Source organism: Oncorhynchus nerka, linkage group LG1 (genome assembly GCF_034236695.1).
Source record: "Oncorhynchus nerka isolate Pitt River linkage group LG1, Oner_Uvic_2.0, whole genome shotgun sequence".
In the NCBI taxonomy this organism is placed as follows: domain Eukaryota; kingdom Metazoa; phylum Chordata; class Actinopteri; order Salmoniformes; family Salmonidae; genus Oncorhynchus; species Oncorhynchus nerka.
In genome coordinates, this window is record NC_088396.1 from 14,419,793 (window position 1) to 14,440,633 (window position 20,841).

Consider the following 20,841-nt stretch of genomic DNA (forward strand, 5'->3'; position numbering starts at 1 on the left):
AACAAAAAAACAATCCATCTCATCTGACCAATAAACTCATATGCATTTGATGTGCACCCTAGGTTTCTATGGTGACTAGCCTATTTCTAGCATAAAATATTCCCTTGGGTGCAATAGAGATGAAATATGCTATGTTAGTTTACCAGCCTTTGTATACTGTATATTTAATAAATGTCCTGTTATTTCAACAGCGATGCCTAAAGTAAAATGTCCGTCACTTTGACGATTTTACGTAGCAGTGAGGTTGTGAACCACAAAATCAGTGTTGGTCATAAGGTTTGATGCAGCGCTTGTTCATGGCACCACACTAAAATCTCTCTTTAGATTATGCAATCCTAATCCTTATTAGGATTTGGCTAAAACTGCCATGGCAACGAACGAGACTGAATGGGAAGTGGCTCTGCGGTGGGGGAATTCCTCAATCAAATTAAAACAGGCTACCAACCGTACCGTTTTTTTTTTGTTCACTTTGGGGTATTGATTGTCCTTGTGCGCAACGATGCTGTCTCGACTCAACCATTGTCGTGGTTGGAGAATGTGTGTCCAGTGAATAACGGGAACGGTGATTCGCTAAAGCGGTCTATTTGGCTGGTTGTATGTAGCCTATTATCTGTGAAGCAGGCTGGAGTATATGGAGCCGGGTGACAGCCGGCGCCTCTCCAACTATACACAGATACCAAAATAGGACAGCGGTGTGCCACAAAGGTCCTGAGAGCTAATTTGAGGTTAGTGTCTGCGAGCGCCTGTTTCAGTCCAGAAAGCGCAATTCATGCCATTAGACGGTGGAAAGGGAAGCGTGAATGAGGGAATATGGATTTGAAGATTAATGGTTGGTACAATGTTGTGAATAATGTTTAGTAGTATAGAATCCAGTGGTTTAAGAGTAGAAACTCATGTCCTCTGCTGATTACTCGAGAGCCTTTTATTGCACTCTCAGATCGTAGCCTACTGATGTGTGTATAGATTTAAATAGCCCTAATATTGCAGTAGCCTATGTTGTGGTAAAGATGGAAGCCAATATGTAAAGAAAGCCATTAAAAGCTATCAGATTTTAGTTGTTTTTAGGCCTATAGTATATCAAATGACACAAATGAAAGCTACAAATTATGAATGATGTGTTCTATCTTCTCTTCATTTTCTAGCCACTATGTCAGACAAAGGAAAAGGAAGCTACATTTATGACTTTTGTGACATCGCCCATCCAAATGAACTATTGGATGCTCTGAGAGAGTTCTACCTAGGTGGCATATTCACCGACATCACCCTACAATGTGCCACGGGACAGGTATTTTACTGTCACAAGGCAGCATTGTCAGCCCGCAGCTCTTATTTCAAAGTCATGTTCACAGCCGACATGAAGGAGCGGTCAAACAACCTCATCAAACTGACAGGGATTGATTATGACGTTCTGAGTGCTTTGGTGAACTACGTATACACTTCCAGGGTGAACATCACGGAGACAAATGTACAGAGCCTGCTGGAGGCAGCAGACCTCTTACAGTTCAGCTCAGTGAAGAAGGCTTGCGAAGACTTCCTTATACGCTTCCTGGATGTGGACAACTGCCTGGGTATGCACTCTTTTGCTGAGCTGCACATCTGCCCTGAGCTGGAGCGGGAGGCACGAAGGGTAATGCTCAGCAGGTTTGAGGACCTTCTACAGCAGGAGGAATTCTTGGAGGTGGACTACGACAAGCTGAGTTCCGTCATGTCTCTTAAGAACATCAATGTATGGAAGGATGAAGTTCTCTTGGATGCGGTGGTCAAATGGGTCACCTATGACATTGTTAACCGTATTGATCACGTTCAGGGCCTACTCTGTTGTGTCCATCTTGAGCTGGATGAGGTGCACTTCAAGACTGCCCTGGATGGACAGGGGCAATGCTTACTGGGCAATGAGGGAAAAGTAAGGTCATTGATTATCAATGCATTGAAGTCCAACTGCAAAGAGACTTCAGCGAGCAGGAAGAAAGTGTCCTCAAGCATGTATGTTATTGGAGGGTACTACTGGCATCCGCTCTGTGAAGTCCACATATGGGATCCAATAAGCAACACATGGGTGCAAGGAAAAGATATGCCTGACCAGACAAGAGAGAGCTATAGTGTATCTTTACTGGGGGCAAATATTTATGTGACTGGGGGTTATATGACTGAGACTATTGAAGCCCTGGACACAGTTTGGATTTATAATGGTGATTGTGATGAGTGGACTGAGGGATGCCCCATGATCACTGCCAGATACTACCACTGTTCTGTGGCTTTACACGGCTGTATCTATGCCATAGGAGGGTACAGAGGGGGAGCTATACAACTTGAGACTGAATTCTATGACCCCTTAAAAAAGAAATGGTTCCCTACAGCCAACATGATACAAGGTATGAAAACATAAACAGAAGCACTACACAGAGGAGTTAGTTACAATGAGAAGACACCTGAGCAAACATGCAGGTCTGTGTTGCTCTAGTATTGCCCTTGAATTTGTCCGTTCCACATGGTTGGGCCAAAAGCTATCTTGGCCACTCATTCACTATTTGATTCTCAGCCATTGACCTGTAAATAATTCCTTTCAAGTTATTTTTTGCATATTAAAATTAACATGCAAAATACTTTACTGAGTAGCACGAATGAAATCAGGATTGTTTTGGCTGTTCACTGTTTTTGATCAAATGCTTCCTCTTTCAAAGGTGTAGGAAATGCCACTGCGTGTGTCATGAATGACACAATCTATGTGACCGGTGGCCACTATGGATCCAGAGGAAGCAGCACCTATGAAAAAATTCAGGCCTACAGGCCAGACATAAATGAATGGAGCATTGTCACAATCAGTCCTCATCCAGGTATGACAGATTTTGAAGGAAGTGGGCATTTTATTTGAATTTGTATTCAGTAATATTTAGTAAGGAAATCATTGTACTCATGCTTTCAGAGTATGGCCTGTGCTCTGTTTCTCTGAACAACAAGCTGTACTTGGTGGGAGGACAGACTACGATCACCGACTGCTACGACCCAGAGAGAGATGAGTGGAGGCAGTTGTCAGTGATGAAGGAGAGGAGGATGGAGTGTGGTGCTGTAGTGATCAATGGCTGCATCTATGTGACCGGAGGATATTCCTATTCAAAGGGGACGTATCTGCAGAGCATTGAGAAGTATGACCCAGAGCTGGACACCTGGGAGGTTGTGGGAAGCCTCCCCAGCCCAGCAAGAACACACGGATGCATTTGCATTTACAGTGTGTAGTGTCTTTTTAATGTACTTTTACAACAAACATCAACTAAATCCCATGGATGCGGTTCCTTCGTGCCATACGGCCCATGAGTGGTAGGGGCTATGTATGTGTGTGACAGGTGCTAAGAATATTTTTTACAAAAAGTGACGTTGTTTAGAGTGTATTTTATACCCAGTTGGCCAAAAATGAAGGTTCAGTGACAAATGATTGCTGCTGGTTTAATATTACAAAAAGAGCACACCATTTTCAATCCACTTATACATCGAACACATTGGTTCTCATGCACCTAACATTACCAGTTGTGTAATTTTGGCTTAGACAGGTTAACCTGGTAGAGCTCTACATATGCACACAGTTTTTTAGACAAATCTCTACATTTGAAGCACAAATGTCATCAACCATACATCTGAATCTTAGGGTTTGGGGGATGCACAATTATTCCGGTTTCCATTGTTTAGACCTCTGATTCTGAATGTAAAAAGAATGAGCTACAACAGCTGTTGGTAAAAACCAAACTGATGATTATGGATGCAAAAAATGTATAGGCAGAAGCAGACCACTGCCTAAACGTTGCAACAGTCTGCGGTTGATTGATTCAGTATGCACCTGATTTTACTTGATAAATGTAACTTTAAAGATGCAATATGCAGAAATAGCTCCGCCATTTCCTGGTTGCTTGTCATAGTTCGCCTAATTTCAGTTTATGTAACAAAACAAGGAAGTATAGTGTTGAGAATCATTGTACCATCTAAACCACTGTGAACCTTTTCAATAAACAAAAATATTGTATTTTCAGCTGTTTGAAGGTCAAATATGAGGGTGGGTGAAAACAGATTTGGGTGCTGTGGAATCAGTGAGGGTAGCCAGAAGTGGTCTTGTGAAAGTTGTTTGTGTTTCTGTTGGTCAAAGGGAGCAGGCGCTCCTTGTTAAACGAATGTGGGCAAGATATGTGAATTATTTTGCTCTCAAGAAAAGGGTGCCATTGAAAGGAGTGATTACTGGGATAGCGGTAATTGTGAAAGCTGACAGGTTGAGTTTTTCAGGATTAGAGTAGTGCAGAAGTTGTCATATGTTGAGGCAGTGAAGAAAGTAGAAGAAGATGTGTCAATGGGGAGGGATCCTAAGAGTGGTGTGAGTAGTAGATCTGTACCAGTACATAAGAATGAACCAACAAGTGATATGGGTTTCAGTAAGATTGGATTTTTGGCATTTATAGTAATGGTTATCAACTGTACTGCAGGGATGAAACGTAAGTCGCGGAAAATAGTTGTTGTGGTGGCAGCTGCAGAGAGGTATTTGAGTGTGCGAGACTTGACATCAGAAGAGTTACAGGGTGTGTTATTAAGTGGTAGTGTACCATCATTTCAGACTGTTGGCCTGAAGTAGGACTAAATATATTTAAATAGGGGAGTATGGTATTTAAAAAAATATATAATTTGTGAGTTTCGCATTAGATGGTAGGGTATTTTTGTATTTGTGTATGTTAGTATAATTGACTTATACTCCAGTCTAATAGGTGGCGGTAATGCAATATTTATTGTATGCCAACCTCATCGAATACGAATTTAGGCAGCGCTGTACTGTAGTCTAGGCTTCAGTGCAGAACGTAAAACCACAGTACAATGAGGCAGATATTTCACTGGATGTATAAATGTGAAGCATCCGCTTGGCGTTTCCATTCACTGCCAAATATGGTAGTGAGAGGAAGCCCATGGGCGGGCCCTGAGAGAAAATGGACCCAGATCGATTTCGGCCGACATTCTGCAAATGCTCTCATCGATAAAACAGTTGTTCTCAATACAGATGTCTGTTCCCAAAACTAGAATCTGCTATGAACAGAGTGGACTAAGTTTAGTACACTTTACCCTACGCAAAAGTTAAAATCGCGCTGTGTAGAAGGAATGCAAAGGCGAAATGAGCAGAGTAGGCGTTCAATTCAATTCAATTCAATTCAAGGGCTTTATTGGCATGGGAAACATGTGTTAACATTGCCAAAGCAAGTGAGGTAGACAACATACAAAGTGAATATATAAGGTGAAAAACAACAAAAATGAACAGTAAACATTACACATACAGAAGTTTCAAAACAGTAAAGACATTACAAATGTCATATTATATATATATATATACATACATACATATATATATATATATATATATACAATGTACAAATAGTTAAAGGACACAAGATAAAATAAATATGGGTTGTATTTACAATGGTGTTTGTTCTTCACTGGTTGCCCTTTTCTCGTGGCAACAGGTCACAAATCTTGCTGCTGTGATGGCACACTGTGGAATTTCACCCAGTAGATATGGGAGTTTTTCAAAATTGGATTTGTTTTCGAATTCTTTGTGGATCGTTCCCTAACGGACATATGCAGAATTATTCTAGAACGCGCCAATAGGATCTCGCTAGCGTGTGCTTGGCTCTGCCCACGTCCATTCTTGTTCTGCCCACTGTGACTCATTTGTTCCATTGTAAATGACAGGCAGTGGTCTTACTTGGTTTAGTTATACATATTTGGCACACCAAGGCAGTTTTGGCCCTCAACGATCTCCGTAGCACACAGGACAACCCACTTGCTTGCCAACGTGATTTAGCGCGTGTGGAAGAAAGCCTTCTCATCAATCTGAATTTCTGCAGGTAGCCAGTCAATATATCACAGTAAGTAAATATATTACAATTAACCAGCGTTTAAACTTCCTATGCAAGTCATCTTATTTGGTATAGAATTGGCCTATCTTATATTTTAGAGGCCCGTGGAGAAAGAAACAGTTGCACGCTAGTTAACTAGCAGGCTAACGTAACGAGTTAGCAGACCGAGCGAGGCATTTCATGTACGTGCTGGACACGCTGTAAACGGCCCGTTAGGCCATGTCTTCCTTTGGATTTAGAGGCTATGTTACTGTAACCATTCGTGAACGCAATTAATTCACACGGGCTTTCTATAGTATTAGGTAGCTTGCTAGGCTGGGTAACATGACTGTCTTCAGTCAGGAGTGAAAACGTGGGTGAGCAAAGGCTTTTCCCCACGCAAACGTCATGCGCTTGTCCGTTGTGTAATTAGCTGTCACGGCTCGTGCATGTCGCTAAATCATTTCCATTTGGTTTGTGTTGCTTATAAATCAATCATTGATTTTGTCACATTTTGATCTAATAAATACTCCATTTACTTATTCTTTTCAGACTCATCATGGCAGAAATTCAAGAAATGTCTGAACTTGAGAAGAAGGTGGCTCAACAGCTTGAGGTATTATACTGTAGCTGTATATTCAAATATGGCGATGTATACTGACAACTAACCTGGATAATGCTGATCTTCCCTGATTGACACGTTTTTATTCATCTTCAAAGTACTACTTCGGTGATCACAACCTTCCAAGAGACAAGTTCCTCAAAGAACAGTTGCAGCTCGATGATGGCTGGGTGACTCTGGAAACCATGCTCAAGTTTAACAGGTTTGTGCAATTGAATATGATCAGTTGAAGCTTGGGACTTAGTAAGGCCTACATACATGTTTATTGTTCGCTGTAACATAATTTCTAACTTTCCCCTTACTATTTTCAGGCTGAAATGCTTGACGACCGATCACAGTGTAATTGTTGAGTCTCTGAAGAAATCCCAGACTGGCCTTTTGGAATTGAGTGAGGATACGACAAAAATCAGGAGAATTTCAAGCAAGCCCTTACCAGAACTGAACGACAAGTACAAAGATACCCTCAAACACAAATCTGTGTACATTGTAAGTTGAATTTTCCAAGATTCGAGATGCACCTAATTACAGCTGTTTGGAGCCCTGTGTTTGTATGTTAAACATTTTCTATGATCTTCCAGAAAGGTTTCCCATTGGAGACAACCCTTGATGAAATCGAGGGGTGGCTGAAAGGGAAAGGCGTCATAGAAAACATTCAGATGAGACGCAACTTACAAAAGAATTTCAAGGTGATTCAGATCAACTTTATTATCCCACCAGGGGGCAGTTTATTTGGTACATGAAAACAATGCGTGTAATACAAAACACTCAGCATCTCCATCCATTTTCAGGGCTCAGTATTCCTGGTTTTTGACACTGAAGAAGCATCAAAGCAGTTCCTAGCACGCACAGACACCAAATCATTCAAAGAAAATGAAATGATTATACTTTCAAGGTAGGCGGAGGCTAAGCTACCGCGACCAAGTCTAATATGGTGAAAAGGGTATGAATTAACTCTGCGCTTGTGTTTTCAGAGAGGACTACCATGCAAAGAAATCAGAGGATAGAAAACTGTTAAAAGCAGAGTCCAAGGCTAAGGCTAAACAGTGAGCATATTACTGACCTTTTTAATGTTTTTTCTTCCTGAATGTTTTTGTTATAGTAAATTGTTCCAAATTAAATTTGTTTTACAGTGACAAGGACGAAAAACAAAAACAAGCAGAGGAAGAGGAAATGGTAAGATCTCTGGAAGTGCTATCACAAATCCTTATTGAGATTGTTTTGAAAGGGTTTTCATTATGGCTGAACATTTTGAAAGTAGCAGCTGTTATTGGACAAGTTTGTGTAGCACCACCTATTTAAGCCATTTTTCTCCTGTTTGCTTCTATTGATCAGGACCCTATGTATTTGTCTTCCCAAAACAGGGAGGTTTAAAGTTGTTCTAATGGTCTGCTGCTTTATTTTACACTATAGAAATCTCTGGACGAGCAGACCGGATGCCTGTTGAAGTTCTCAGGCAATCTTGACAGTGTTTCAAGAGAGGACTTTCACGAGGTGTTCTCAGGTCATGGTCAAATCAAATGGATTGATTTCACCAGGGGTGCCAAAGAGGTAGTAATTGCAGTGTAATAAACCGTTTGAACCACCCTTCAATTACAAATGAATGTCATAGGAAATAATTATGTATCTTACAGGGTACCATCCTCTTCAGAGTGAGTGCCAAGGAAGCTCTTGATAAGGCCAAGGAAGCAAGTGGAGGAAACTTGAAAATTAAAGGCGAAGACGTTACGTGGGAGGTGGTGGAGGGAGATGCAGAGAGGGAAGCTCTGAAAAAAATTATTGAAGACCAACAGGAATCTCTCAACAGACGTCGAGGTGGTAGAGGTAACTGATTTCAAGGCGTTTTTTATTTCTCTTCATAATGTCATTTCTGATCTGATGGTGCATTTCCTCTCTTTACAGGTGGCCGAAAATCAGGTGGTAGAGGGGGGAGAGGAGGACGAAGGGACAGGGGTGGACGTGATGGCAAATCACACTACCAAGGCAGAAAGACCAAATTTGATGATAGTGATGATGACGGTAAGAGTAGTTATGTTAATCACGCAATATAATGACATGATTCTGCTGAGACGTGTCTGTCAATTATAAACTTTGGAACAATTGAGTATCTAATCTTTTCCTTCTAACTTCCATTTCTCCAATAGCACCTCCTAGCCCAAAGAAGCGAGCCCTGGAAGGAGTGTGCAAAGATGCTGAAGCTCCAGCTGCAAAAGTTGTCAAAACTGAAAATGGTTCTTAAATGTACTAGCACGTCTCGTTGAAGCATTTTATTTGAAAAGATACCCATTGAAAACAACTTTATTCCATTCCAGTGGAGGCTTCATGTTGTGGAAAACCGTAGAAAGTCCACCTTGATGTCAACCTAGAAAACAATATAGAATATAAGACTGGAAAGTGGTCAGCCTTATCAGTAATGTGGTGTGCATCTTACATTGTCAATACCTATCAATTTCTACCCTGAACATACTTTATGGGCCTTATTTAATATGGATTTCATTAGTTGTGTTGACTGCATCTAAACAAATCATTTCAGCAGGAGCATTTTACGCCTGTTTTAGTCACCTCCATACAAAGATGTGCATGTTAATAGAAAATTGTTAAGCAGTGCCATTCTTTTCTCTCAATTGTTTTAATCAAGTGTATACGGTTGAGTCCTAAAGCATAGATCTTGTTCCTTTTACTTTTGTGAATAGCCATTAAAGTTTTGATTGTAAGTCAGATTCTCAGAAGCATATGTTCAAAGCACTTGTCTCAACAATTTACAGACATGTCAACATTTTTCTTACCGATTTCTTCTTGTGGAACTTGTAGGACGCTGGCAAGTCATATCTTAGCTCTGTCAAGGAGAGAAACATTGTCAGGTTTCATTTAGGTGTACTTGTTCATCACCTCCACTGCAGTGTTGTAGTTGAGTCACGAGTCCCTCTGGCTAATTCAGTTGCCGGTGGTAGAGTTCCTATGGCTGTCTATCGTGTCCTAGTCCATGTGCTCAAGTCGGGGTTAAAAAAAATACATGAACATTGGTTTATGTGCACAAAGTGAAAGCAAAATGGAGTTCTTTAGACATTTTGGTTAGTGCTGGTTGTTGGCTTCTACAGTAGATTAGCGCCTCTTTATATGGTAGATATCTGCCCGGCAGAAATGTGATGGAAAGATTTGTCACCCAATGGTGATAATTGCCTGCAATAGCCTATGAAACATGTCCAGACGCAGCCACACACACATTTAATTTAATGTTCAACAGTTGTCAAATCAGCAATGTTTTGAAGGGATAAATTCTCTAGACAGTATTGGCTATTACTCCTGTCAGATTGATAAGAATGTCAATAATAAACAGGCTCTCAACTCTACTTTTCACATTCACATGTGGGTGAATACCAAAAAATTTAAGGAGACTTTTCAGAACCTGGCTGTGGGGAAAAAAGTGAGCGAGATGACATTCAAACAGCCTACTTTTCTATACTCAAGGTGAAAGAACGACATTGCTAGACTGTTTTAAACTTAATTTCAATTTTGTAGACTGATGGTTACGATGAAGCAACAGTTGCTTGAGCGTTATGTAGCCTATGATTGGAGGCGGAGCTAGAGAACAACCCTTGCTGCTAATAGTTTGCCTATCAAGTACAAGTCACGGTTAGGTGAGTCAGAAGTAATCAATCGAGACTTGAGTACTACAACTCCATTGTGACATTTACCTGCTATTACTTCCATTTTTACTCCCCAGTCACTTGCTTTCTTCTGTATGTGCTGCAATTAGGCAAAAAGAGGAATTAGACAACACTTATGACAGAAGTTGGTGAAAGAGTAGTACACCATGGAGTGTTCTGACAACTTACGCCTCGTGTTGATGTTTTGTGAAGGGAATATACTGCTGTTGTTGCCATAGTTAAAGCCGTCCTCAGAAACTGCATGTCCATACCTTTATTTTTGAGAAAGCAATCAAAGGTTTATAACACATCAATTGGTTGTTTTATCACCTTAAAATGTGATCTCACCTTGGTTGTGTTTGGTACCAAATGGAGGATTCATTATCACAGTGTCAAATTTCTTGGCATATGCATGGGATCTCAGGGAGCACATGTCACACTGGATCAGGTCTACGTTGGTCAGCTCAAATTCCTCAGAGTTCCTTTTGAATATCTCCAGTGCATCGTCATCAATGTCAAACCCAACACACAAACTATAAGAGAGGAAGGTGAGTGGTTAGATAAATACTCCAGTACAATAACTTTTATTCAGACAGTTGGTGTTATTTTCTTACCCTGCATCAAGCATTGCTGCTCCAATGCTAAGAACGCCACATCCGCATCCCAAATCTGCAACCAATTTGCCCTCGATGTCATCAAATGTGTTGTGGATTGTATAAAGCATACATGCTGAAAAGATACATGTTTAAATTACTAAAATTAGACTTAGCAATTTCAATTACAACACAATTCAAATTGGCATGCAAACAAATTGTGAAGAGCCAGTAGGAGGTTTTGGCAGATTGTTGTAGTTGACATCTATGCAAATGTCGCTCTGATGTGTATGACGTGATGTCATATGGCTGAGTCTACCTTCAACAACAAACACGTTTGTAATGTTATAGCTTTAGTGGGCCACCTATATTGATTATTGTGGAGTAGTCTTACCTGCAATGTGAGGGCTGGTTGGATATTGTTCAAGAAGAATTTTGGGTTCTTCAAAGGCGTCCACTTGTTGAAGACAACTTTCCAACTCTTTCAGTTTCATATTGGCTGGATAGCAAACCTTGACCTGCTACAACTAACACACAACGCCGAGATCCCTATCGGAAAGACAACATATATCAAGGAAGCTAGATTGTACTCGATAGCTGCTCCCTGTAAATGCAATCCAAGAATTGGTTTGATTGTTTACCTTTGCTGGCCACATTTGAGCTAGAATATGGCATAGAATGCTAAAACTCACAGCACACCCACTTCAGAGCCACGGGGAAGGTGTACAGAGTGACACTTCCGCATTAGTGGGGTCTCAATGAAAACAATCCGAGGTGGAACAGACGCTAAGAAAAGTAGTACAGCTCTATGATCATGGTGTTTTTGCAATACAAAACATGCATAACATTTTCTGATTCCACTAGTTACTTCCACCGTTATCATTCCATAGTTAGGGATTAGCTAGTTTACTGTAATCGTGGGTTGTGATGGTTTATCTATATAACTTTTGGTGTACAAAATTGCATGGTCACGGTTGATCAGCTGCCTACTGGACAGCAGTAGCCGAAACTACTACACAGCTTGATCACCTGCCAAACTGGATGTGGATTTGCAATGAAGCCAGGTCAGTGTGTTTGAACCAGTGATTTATATAAGTCATTGGTTTAACACAATAGACGCGGAACACAATATCGAATGTATCGCGAGAAATTACGAGAACGTAGCAACAGGACAACAAAAATACATTTGTGTACAAGCCAGAGTGCATGATGGCGGCGTTGCTGCTACGCCGGGACAAGAAATCTACTGCTGCTCATTTAAAGTCAGACCTTAATCGGACTGATAACAGCTCTGGTGTCCGACAACTTCAAGAGCTGCTTGATTCTGTTCTTAATCCAGAAAAGCCACCGGCAGACACCGAGGCTCTTGACTGGTGTAAATGTCTAATAGCAGGAGAAGAAGGTTTCGAGGAGTTCTGCAAAACGGTCCGGTCCTATGACAATGCTACTCTATGCGGCTTGGTTTGGACAGCAAATTTTGTTGCTTACCGCTGTCGGACTTGTGGCATTTCTCCTTGCATGTCACTCTGCGCAGAGTGTTTTAACAACGGCGATCACACAGGCCATGATTTCAATATGTTCAGGAGCCAGGCTGGTGGGGCCTGTGACTGTGGAGATAGTAATGTCATGCGAGAAACTGGGTAAGTCCTTAGCGTAAGAGCGCTAGCTGGCTAATAGCTAACGTTAGCTAGCTAACGTCAACTGGCTAGCTAGATTGTAGTGACATTTTCTAATGAATTGATAATACTTTCCATTTTTTTGACAGCAACTGACATATCCAAACCATTTTTAACAATGTATGGGGCATGTCTAGCTATAGCTAGGCTGTCATAATGCCCAGTTTGCTGGCTAACAGCTAACGTTAGCTCGTAAAGTTCTACCTAGTATGTATGCTGCCTCACGGAGTCTAGTTTATATAGCAACTGTGCCGTTTTGACAGGTCCCCTTACATTTACTGACATGTTGTCACTGAACATGCTATTGATTGAAAAACCATTCATCTTTAGATTTAGCTATACAAAACCTAAACACTTTTAATGGGGGCACTAGTTAGCCTGCGTTGACAGACATTCTAATTCGGATATTTTTTCACGAATTGGAGCTCTGAAAAAGCTCTAATTATTGAAAATACAAATTATTTGGAAAAAAAATAAATGAATTGGGCGTTAGCTAGCTAACAAAACACCAGAGGCTAGTTCGTCACTGTCATAAGACCCAACCCCAGCAATCTAGTCAAGTACACACAGCTTTGAACAATGGCTATAAACACCGCAGAGGTGTATACACCTGTATACCCAACAGAAACAGTTGACCTTTTAAGAATCCAATTGAACAAAACATAATACTTGCATTTTATAGATTCGCATTTCATATTCTTAATGCAAATACTGTGCTATTGAAATGAACTAATCCTACAAGATTTCTAGGATCATTACAATTTGTCCCTGCAGAATAACTCAATCACTTCTTGTAACATATCAGCTCATGTTTAGATTTAAAGGGTCGACTGCACTTCCTGATTTGGCCTCATTTTTAAAGATTTGGTTAATTGGAGGCCATGATTCAATTCAAACGCGAGTTGGTTTTGGGGTGTGGTTTGATGTGGGTGTGTGTTTGCAGGTGGGAAGAGTTAACCAAATGATTCTGCCAATTAGCTTCAGTCTGGTGTGTGCCCATTGCAAAGTTGGTTTCACTTTGGATAGCCTCTCTGGGGCAAGTTACGGACCACCAATAAACAAGACAATATTTCAATTTTGTGCACCTTTTAGTTTTTTATTAAATATTTGTATATGAATTACTTTAACTCAAACCAACTATACATTAAGTCATTGAAATTTGGATTATTGGAATTTTACAATTGTCCTATGTACTTGGTGTAATTTAGATGGTCCGTAACTAGCCCCGCAGGGATTACCGAAGTCAACACACATTTACCACGGGCATTACAATAGGGTCTTGCAGCTGCACTCCGAACTGATGATTACTTGTGGGCAGGATTGAAACGAACCAAACTTTCATTTGTGTTCTGACCTAAGTCACGACCACAAGTTCTGCAAAACTCAGTTTTGGTTGACAATGACTTTATGGCACTATTTACACTTTAGTCAATTTTGACAGAATAAATGCTTCTGACTCATATCGATGTCACATAGGTTATTTTCTAAATTAAATATAACATGTCTTTTTTGCAGCTTACTCCCCACCATTCCTTTAAATTATTAGTTTACACTTCTGCAGTTATTTTGTCTGATGGATGACACTGCATGACATTTTATTCAAGGCAGTCAGATATACTACTAGCCTAACTTAAAATGCACATATTCCACTATCAAAGGAAGACTAAATACACTGCTATTATCCATTAGATAGGTTGTCCTGTAATTGTTCCCAATTACTTCCACAATTTATTTGAGGTACTTCTCTTGGTTATGAAAAAAAGTATATGGATGTTGTTCTGTCAGGTTTTGCAGACGGCATCGGTTAAGAACCGGGGAGAATGTTCCTTCAGTCCCCCGAGACTTACTACTGATGTCAGAGATGGTCCTCCCTCGCTTCATCATCTGTATCATACAGTACCTAAGGGATGGATACACTGAACCAGGTGGGAGAAACAGCATCGCACTACGTCTACAGAACACCCTAAAAGCACCCGATCGCAATTAAACAGCCCTCTGAGAACAAAACATTGTGGAGAAAGTTATTTTACAACTATCTTATGTAGGTCATTCTGCTTGTTTTCATGAGCCCTTCTGACACATTTTAATTTCACAACTTTTATCATACCTTGCTCTAACAGACACATCAGCTGAGAGGGACCTACAGAAGGTCTTACAGCAGCTAGAGCCCCAGATCACCTTCCTAGAAGAACTGACGAAGATGGGTGGAGCAATGAGAACTGTGCTGACAAAGATCCTAACGAATCAGCAAACATTCAAGGACCTGAGCATGGGTAAATATGTCTGTTTCCACTTACTCATAGTGCCATTGAGTGATTTGTTATTCTGACCGGGGGGGACTATCAAAAGGTGACATGATACTAATCAATATTGCCAAACAATAATAATTCAATGCTTCACACATGCTAATGAATGTCTGTTAGTTTAAAACATATCTCATATGTAAATATGCCCTATAGGTCAAGAAGAGAATGTATTTGCAAAAAAGAACTACGAGAACTACCTGTCAGCACTGAAGAACTCAGGCCTGGTGTCTGTGGAGGAGAAGGCCCAGACTGGGGCTGCAGAGCCCACACGAGGTTCTGAGACAGGGGCTCTGGGCTTACTGGGTAAGACCTCATCCACTCTTTAGGAGTTGGAACTCAAAATAAGAGTCCCTGATAGCATGCCATTTGTTGTGGTATGGAAACATAATGGAAGTAGTGTTTCTCAATGACTCATTAATCAAGGAAATAAAGAAGTAATGGCTGCCATCTGTCTCTGCTCTGTTTTCTTTAGGAGCCGCAGCACCATCCAGCTCTGAGTCCAATAAAGAGGTATGTGAATACTGTATCAGAATAGTTAGTCTTTCTTCTCAGTATTGAAATATAGATACAGTAGTTATAATACTTCCCATTGTTTTTCTTAAAGGAGGATCAAGATGGGCAATCTATTGGACAGAGAAAGAGGGTGAAACTTAGTAGCTCAACCAAAGGTAATTTACATAACAAGCATTACATTCTATGTAATGATGAATGATACACCGATTTTTTAAAAAGTGATTAAAAAAAATGTGAAACTCAACATTGGCAGGAGTCACCAGTTTGAATAATGTATATTCTCTCCTTAGATCCATCCATTATGGACTCTCTGAAACACAAATGTTTTCTGGAGGAGTTGCTGTTTTGGACAATAAAGTACGAGTTTCCTCAGAAGATGGTTACTTTTCTACTGAACATGCTGCCAGATCAAGACTACAAGGTATGTATTTCAGGTTGTAGCTGTAAGTCTAGTGGCTCTGCTGCATTCTTTAAAAAACATTTTTTAGAGAAGCTGTTAGGACTGCAGAATGTAGTCAATTATTACCTGTTTAATTGTTGTGCTTTTTTTGTTGTTGTTGTTTTGTAGATCACCTTCACGAAAACATTTGTTCAACATTATGCGTTCATCATGAAAACTCTGATGAAAAGCCAGGAGTCGGATACCATGTCCAACCGCATCGTACATATCAGTGTACAGCTGTTCAGCAATGAGGACTTAGCACGTCACGTGACGGAGGAGTGTCAACTCCTAGACATCATGGTCACTGTCCTCCTCTACATGATGGAGAGTTGCCTTATCAAAAGTGAACTTCAAGGTGAGCCGTGTTTGAATGGCCATCCTGATGATTGTTTGACTGACTGTGAATCTAAACTGCTTCCCACACTACCAAGCCTCATTGTGGACGGTCACTCTTATTTTTTCTCTCTCGTTATTTTCAGATGAAGAGAACAGCCGCCACGTTGTGGTCAACTGCAGCGAGGCTCTGCTGAAGAACAACACTTACTGGCCTTTAGTTAGCGACTTTATTAATATTCTCTCACACCAAAGTGTAGCGAAGAAATTCCTGGAGGACCACTCACTGCTCATGCTGTGGATGAGCTTTGTGTCCTTCTTTCAAGGTAATTCCCTGTGGATTTAAGAATCTGAATAGCAGTGGTAGCTGGGACTGTGATATGTGTCAGTATTTGCCTCAAGGATGACTAATCATTATTCCCTGGTAGCGTAGCTGGTGTGATTTTTAGTCTGATCTTTATCTATTGGAGTCATGTGCTATCATCTGTCTCTGTTAAAGGCCCAGTGCAGCCAAAAATGTGATTTTTCTGTGTTTTTATATATTTCTACACTGCGGTTGGAATAATACCGTGAAAATATGAAAACGATCATAATATCCTTTTAGTGTAAGAGCTGTTTGAAAAGACAGCTAGAAATTTCAGCATGTTTTGGTGGGATGAGTTTTGGCCTGCCTGGTTACGTCACCAGGCGGTAAATGAGTTAATAGACCAATAACAGTGTTACAAACCTCTGCCAATAATGGCTAGTTTTCAATTTTCCCCTCCCCACTCTGACCACTCCTAGGAAAATTCTTGCTTTGGGAAATTGCTCTTTGCTAATATGCTCTTTTTTTGTAAGGTAACCAGAAATTATTTTGATATTGAGAGTAAGACATCTGCATTGGCCCGTTAGTATCTGCTTAGTCATATGACGCAATATTAGTTCTCTGTAATTCCCTTCCATTGGTGGTAGTCACTGCTTATTTAGCTGGTCACTATTTTCAGTAGCTGAGCAAGATGTCCAGCAAAACAGATGTTATGGCACATTGAAGGCAACTTTTATTTTACACTTCTAGGAATTGAACCTGACAAAGACAATTACGGAGCATGTTATTCCTTGGCCTCGTTCAACATTATAGCAGACGGTGCAGGCAACCGCCGACTGACTGCGTCATAAATAACTACTCATTATTATTTGTAGATCAGTCAGTCACCATTTACCCACAATGCCTCATGGATTTGATGCTATCAAACACGGCCCTTATCTCTATTAGAATTGTCTGTGCAGCACTCCTGCTATGTCCCCACCATAACCCTAAAAATAACCCCTAGCCGCAGATACTGTGGGCTGGAGTATCCACTTACTTAGGCAAGATGCAGAGAGCATAGTGCCACTATGTTATGGTATGAGTGTAGGCTGCCCTTACATACATGGGATTCCCCCCATTCTTAAGACTTATCTAGATGTCAACAAATATGTTTTCCGGGTTAACACTGCTTTGTCTTTGTGAATGAGACCACAGTAATGCTATCTGTTACGTGATGACTAACCCTGAAAGCTCTTGCCTGGTCCTGTAGGTATGAACTTGAATAAGCGGGAGTTGAGTGAGCACGTGGAGTTTGAGTCCCAGACGTACTATGCAGCATTTGCGGCCGAGTTGGAGGCCTGCGCACAACCAATGTGGGGACTCCTCACACACTGCAAAGTCAAAGTGAGTCCAATATCCCTCTTAAATGTAATGCAGATCACGTTACGGCTATTTGACATTCAGGTGTTACGCACAGAAACCGAAAATGATTATACCACAAATCATTGTTTATTTGCAGGAGACACAGGAATACACCAAGACGGTGGTGCGCTACTGCTTGGAGACTCTGCAGATCTGGTTTGATGCCATTGGCTTTGTGGATGAGGTAACTCTGCAAATATGCACAACAGTCAGGAAGCATTTTGTAGACAGGTTTTCTTTAGTGTTTATATCTGGTCTCTGTTTCTCTGTAGCTTGCTCCAAATCAGGTGACGTTTCACCTGCCACTGCACCGTTACTACGCCATGTTCCTAAGCAAGGTGTGACAGATCTACAACACTTTTAAGTTCTGTTCCTGGCGCTTTAGCCCTCTTTGTTGTGAGTTGAATGTCTATTGTCTCACAGGCAGTGAAGTGCCAGGGGCTTGACCTGGAGAGTCTCCTCCCAGACCAAGAGATGCTCATGAGGATCATGGTCCATCCTCTCCAGATTCAGGTATTGCACCAATAAAGGACCATTACACATGCCATTTCAATGCCTTGATAATGCCTCACATGTCAGAAGAAGTTGTGGGTGAATAAGGTCCCGCAATGTCTAAAAAGGAAAGGCTGACTTCCCTCGTATACCCAAACAGTTGTTAGTCTATTATACACACACACATACACACACACACACACACAGTGCATTCGGAAAGTATTCACACCTGAGAACAGGTTTAGATTTTTATTTAGCAAATGTATAAAACATAAACATACCTTATTTACATAAGTATTCAGACCCTTTGCTATGACACTTGAAATTAAGCTCCGGTGCATCCTGTTTCCATTGATCATCCTTGATGTTGCTACTACTTGATTGGAGTCCACCTGTGGTAAATTCAATTGATTGGACATGATTTGGAAAGGCACACACGTGTCTATACAAGGTCCCACAGTGCATGTCAGAGCAAAAACCAAGCCTTGAGGTCGACGGAATTGTCAGTCGAGTTCTGAGACAGGGCTGTGTCGAGGCACAGATCTTGAAGGTCCCTAAGAACACCGTGGCCTCCATCATTCTTTAATGGAAAAAGTTTGGAACCACCAAGACCCTTCCTAGAGTTGGCCTCACAACCAAACTGAGCAATCGGGGAGAAAGGCCTTGGTCAGGGAGGTGACCAAGAACCCGATGGTCATTCTGACAGAGGTCCAGAGTTCCTTTGTGGAGATGGGAGACACTTCCAGAGGGATAACAATCTCTGCAGCACTCCACCAATCAGGCCTTTATAGTAGTGGCCAGTCAGAAGCCACTCTTCAGTAAAAGGCACATGACCGCCCGCTTGGAGTTTGCCAAAAGGCAACTAAAGGACTCTCTGACCATAAGAACAATATTCTCTGGTCTGATGAAACCAAGATTGAACTCTTTGACCTGAATGCCAAGCGTCACATCGGGAGGAAAACTGGCATCATCCCTACGGTGAAACATGGTGGTGGCAGCTCTGGGGATGTTTTTCAGCGGCAGGGACTGGGAGACTAGTCAACATCGAGGGAAAGATTAACGTAGCAAAGCACAGAGAGATCCTCGATGAAAACCTGCTCCAGAGCGCTCAGATCCTCAGACTGGGGTGAAGGTTCACCTTCCAACAGGACAATAACCCTAAGCGCACAGCCAAGACAACGCAGGAGTGGCTGCGGGACAGGTCTCAATGTCCTTGAGTGGCCCAGCCAGAGCCCGGACTTGAACCCAAACAAACATATCTGGAGAGACCTGAAAATAGCTGTGCAGTGACGCTCCCCATCCAACCTGACAGAGCTTGAGAGGATCTGCAGAGAAGAATGGACGCTTGTTGCGTCATACCCAAGAAGACTCGAAGGGTGTAATCGCTGCCAAAGGTGCTTCAACAAAGAGTAGACAGACTTAAGTAAATGTGATTTTTATTTTAAAAAATCTTTACCTGGTTTTATTGTCATTATGGGCTATTGTGTGTAGATGAGGACAAACTATTTAATAAAGTTTTGAATAAGGCTGTAACGTAACAAAATGTGGGAAAAGTCAAGTGGTCTGAATACTTTCCGAATGCACTGTATATGAGTAGGAGTCGTCGACTGACTTGTTTAAGCGGTTCCTGTGTGACTGTGCACTCTGGAGGTACCTTAATATTTGTTCAGTGTAATGTATACAGTAGGTACATATCAGTTTATGTTAATGTCCCTTGTGTTTTCTTGTAGGCAAGCCTGTCAGAGATCCACAGTAACATGTGGGTCAGAAATGGTCTGCAGATTAAAGGACAGGCTATGACCTACGTACAGTCTCACTTCTGCAACTCTATGATCGATCCAGACATCTTTCTGCTCCAGGTATATACTACTTTCTTCAAGGTGATTTCAACATTATGGATTGTTAGGTCCTAAACTCCATTCAATAATTGGGAAGAACAATCTTTCGACAGGTGTGTGCCTCGAGGCTAGATCCAGACTACTTCATCTCTTCCGTGTTCGAGAGGTACGGTCAACCCTTTTGGAAAAGTCCTTTCGACCTGACGTTTTTCGCCAAACTTCATTGACCTTGTTTATCATCACCTGTTGAAAAATCCCATTTTGAGTAACTAGTTGAATAGCCCGGAGGTTTTACTGGCAGTAACATGTGTTTTCATATCCAGATTCAAAGTGGTGGACCTGTTGACCATGGCCTCTGTGCACCAGAATACTGCACTTGACGGTGAGCAGGAGAGGCCAATGCTGGAGGGAGCCTTGACGTTTCTCGTCATCTTGTCCAGTCTTCGCATCCACTTGGGTAAGTGGAGAAGAAAGTTGTACATCAACAACAATTGGTATGTTTGTACACTATATTAGTGTTATCCATCGGTTTTTCGTTTTATACATTTGAAATGAATATTTCTCCCTTTCGTTGATAGGCATGGCAGATGACGAGATTCTTAGAGCCGAGATGGTCTCCCAACTGTGCATGAACGACCGTACCCACAGTTCACTGTTGGACCTCGTATCCTCACTGTTTTATCAGCCTCACAATTCACAGTATAATTAATTGAACATCCTTACCCGTGGTTAGTATGTTCTCACTTTGATTCTCATAATGACTTGTTGGTAGCTGGATATTTGGTCTCCAGATTTTCTGTTGTCAGTAACCTTTTT

At 41.3% G+C, this 20,841-nt stretch overlaps 4 protein-coding genes across 8 annotated transcripts in view; 3 read left to right on the forward strand and 1 right to left on the reverse strand.

Annotated features, from left to right (window-relative positions):
• Nucleotides 1-731: 731 nt before the first annotated feature.
• Nucleotides 732-4,018, forward strand: klhl23 (kelch-like family member 23). Of its 2 annotated transcripts, none has more exons than XM_029689016.1 (4): nt 732-829; nt 1,143-2,372; nt 2,682-2,834; nt 2,924-4,018. In XM_029689016.1, exons 1-4 carry the CDS (start codon nt 811-813, stop codon nt 3,232-3,234), a joined length of 1,713 nt encoding a protein of 570 aa, XP_029544876.1. In that variant the 5' UTR covers nt 732-810; the 3' UTR covers nt 3,235-4,018. The 2 variants fall into 2 exon arrangements, with proteins under 2 accessions (XP_029544876.1, XP_029545025.1); XM_029689165.1 differs by having other exon boundaries at nt 2,959-3,110.
• Nucleotides 4,019-5,705: 1,687 nt separating this feature from the next.
• LOC115101282 (lupus La protein homolog B-like) lies at nt 5,706-9,191 on the forward strand. The gene is made up of 12 exons (XM_029620688.2): nt 5,706-5,888; nt 6,411-6,474; nt 6,579-6,682; nt 6,792-6,966; nt 7,059-7,166; nt 7,269-7,372; nt 7,452-7,523; nt 7,611-7,653; nt 7,891-8,028; nt 8,112-8,301; nt 8,380-8,496; nt 8,622-9,191. Exons 2-12 carry the CDS (start codon nt 6,418-6,420, stop codon nt 8,714-8,716), a joined length of 1,203 nt encoding a protein of 400 aa, XP_029476548.1. The 5' UTR covers nt 5,706-5,888; nt 6,411-6,417; the 3' UTR covers nt 8,717-9,191.
• Nucleotides 7,179-11,439, reverse strand: mettl5 (methyltransferase 5, N6-adenosine). The gene is made up of 8 exons (XM_029620814.2): nt 11,359-11,439; nt 11,112-11,266; nt 10,739-10,853; nt 10,473-10,657; nt 10,314-10,396; nt 10,173-10,224; nt 9,264-9,313; nt 7,179-8,839 (listed from the first exon to the last, which is right to left on the reverse strand). Exons 2-8 carry the CDS (start codon nt 11,209-11,211, stop codon nt 8,798-8,800), a joined length of 627 nt encoding a protein of 208 aa, XP_029476674.1. The 5' UTR covers nt 11,212-11,266; nt 11,359-11,439; the 3' UTR covers nt 7,179-8,797.
• Nucleotides 11,440-11,516: 77 nt separating this feature from the next.
• The window catches only part of LOC115101085 (E3 ubiquitin-protein ligase ubr3-like), a 41,782-nt gene continuing 32,457 nt past the window's right edge, over nt 11,517-20,841 (forward strand). For all 4 annotated transcript variants that reach the window (XM_029620310.2, XM_029620397.2, XM_029620486.2 and 1 more), the window contains exons 1-17: nt 11,517-12,357; nt 14,179-14,318; nt 14,514-14,666; nt 14,853-15,002; nt 15,172-15,209; nt 15,304-15,367; nt 15,503-15,633; nt 15,781-16,009; nt 16,134-16,313; nt 17,544-17,677; nt 17,793-17,879; nt 17,968-18,033; nt 18,119-18,208; nt 19,918-20,046; nt 20,139-20,191; nt 20,349-20,482; nt 20,604-20,689. In XM_029620310.2, the coding sequence (XP_029476170.1) occupies nt 11,924-12,357; nt 14,179-14,318; nt 14,514-14,666; nt 14,853-15,002; nt 15,172-15,209; nt 15,304-15,367; nt 15,503-15,633; nt 15,781-16,009; nt 16,134-16,313; nt 17,544-17,677; nt 17,793-17,879; nt 17,968-18,033; nt 18,119-18,208; nt 19,918-20,046; nt 20,139-20,191; nt 20,349-20,482; nt 20,604-20,689 (2,298 nt within the window). In that variant the 5' untranslated portion in view covers nt 11,517-11,923. The remainder of the gene's footprint in view (nt 12,358-14,178; nt 14,319-14,513; nt 14,667-14,852; nt 15,003-15,171; nt 15,210-15,303; nt 15,368-15,502; nt 15,634-15,780; nt 16,010-16,133; nt 16,314-17,543; nt 17,678-17,792; nt 17,880-17,967; nt 18,034-18,118; nt 18,209-19,917; nt 20,047-20,138; nt 20,192-20,348; nt 20,483-20,603; nt 20,690-20,841) is intronic.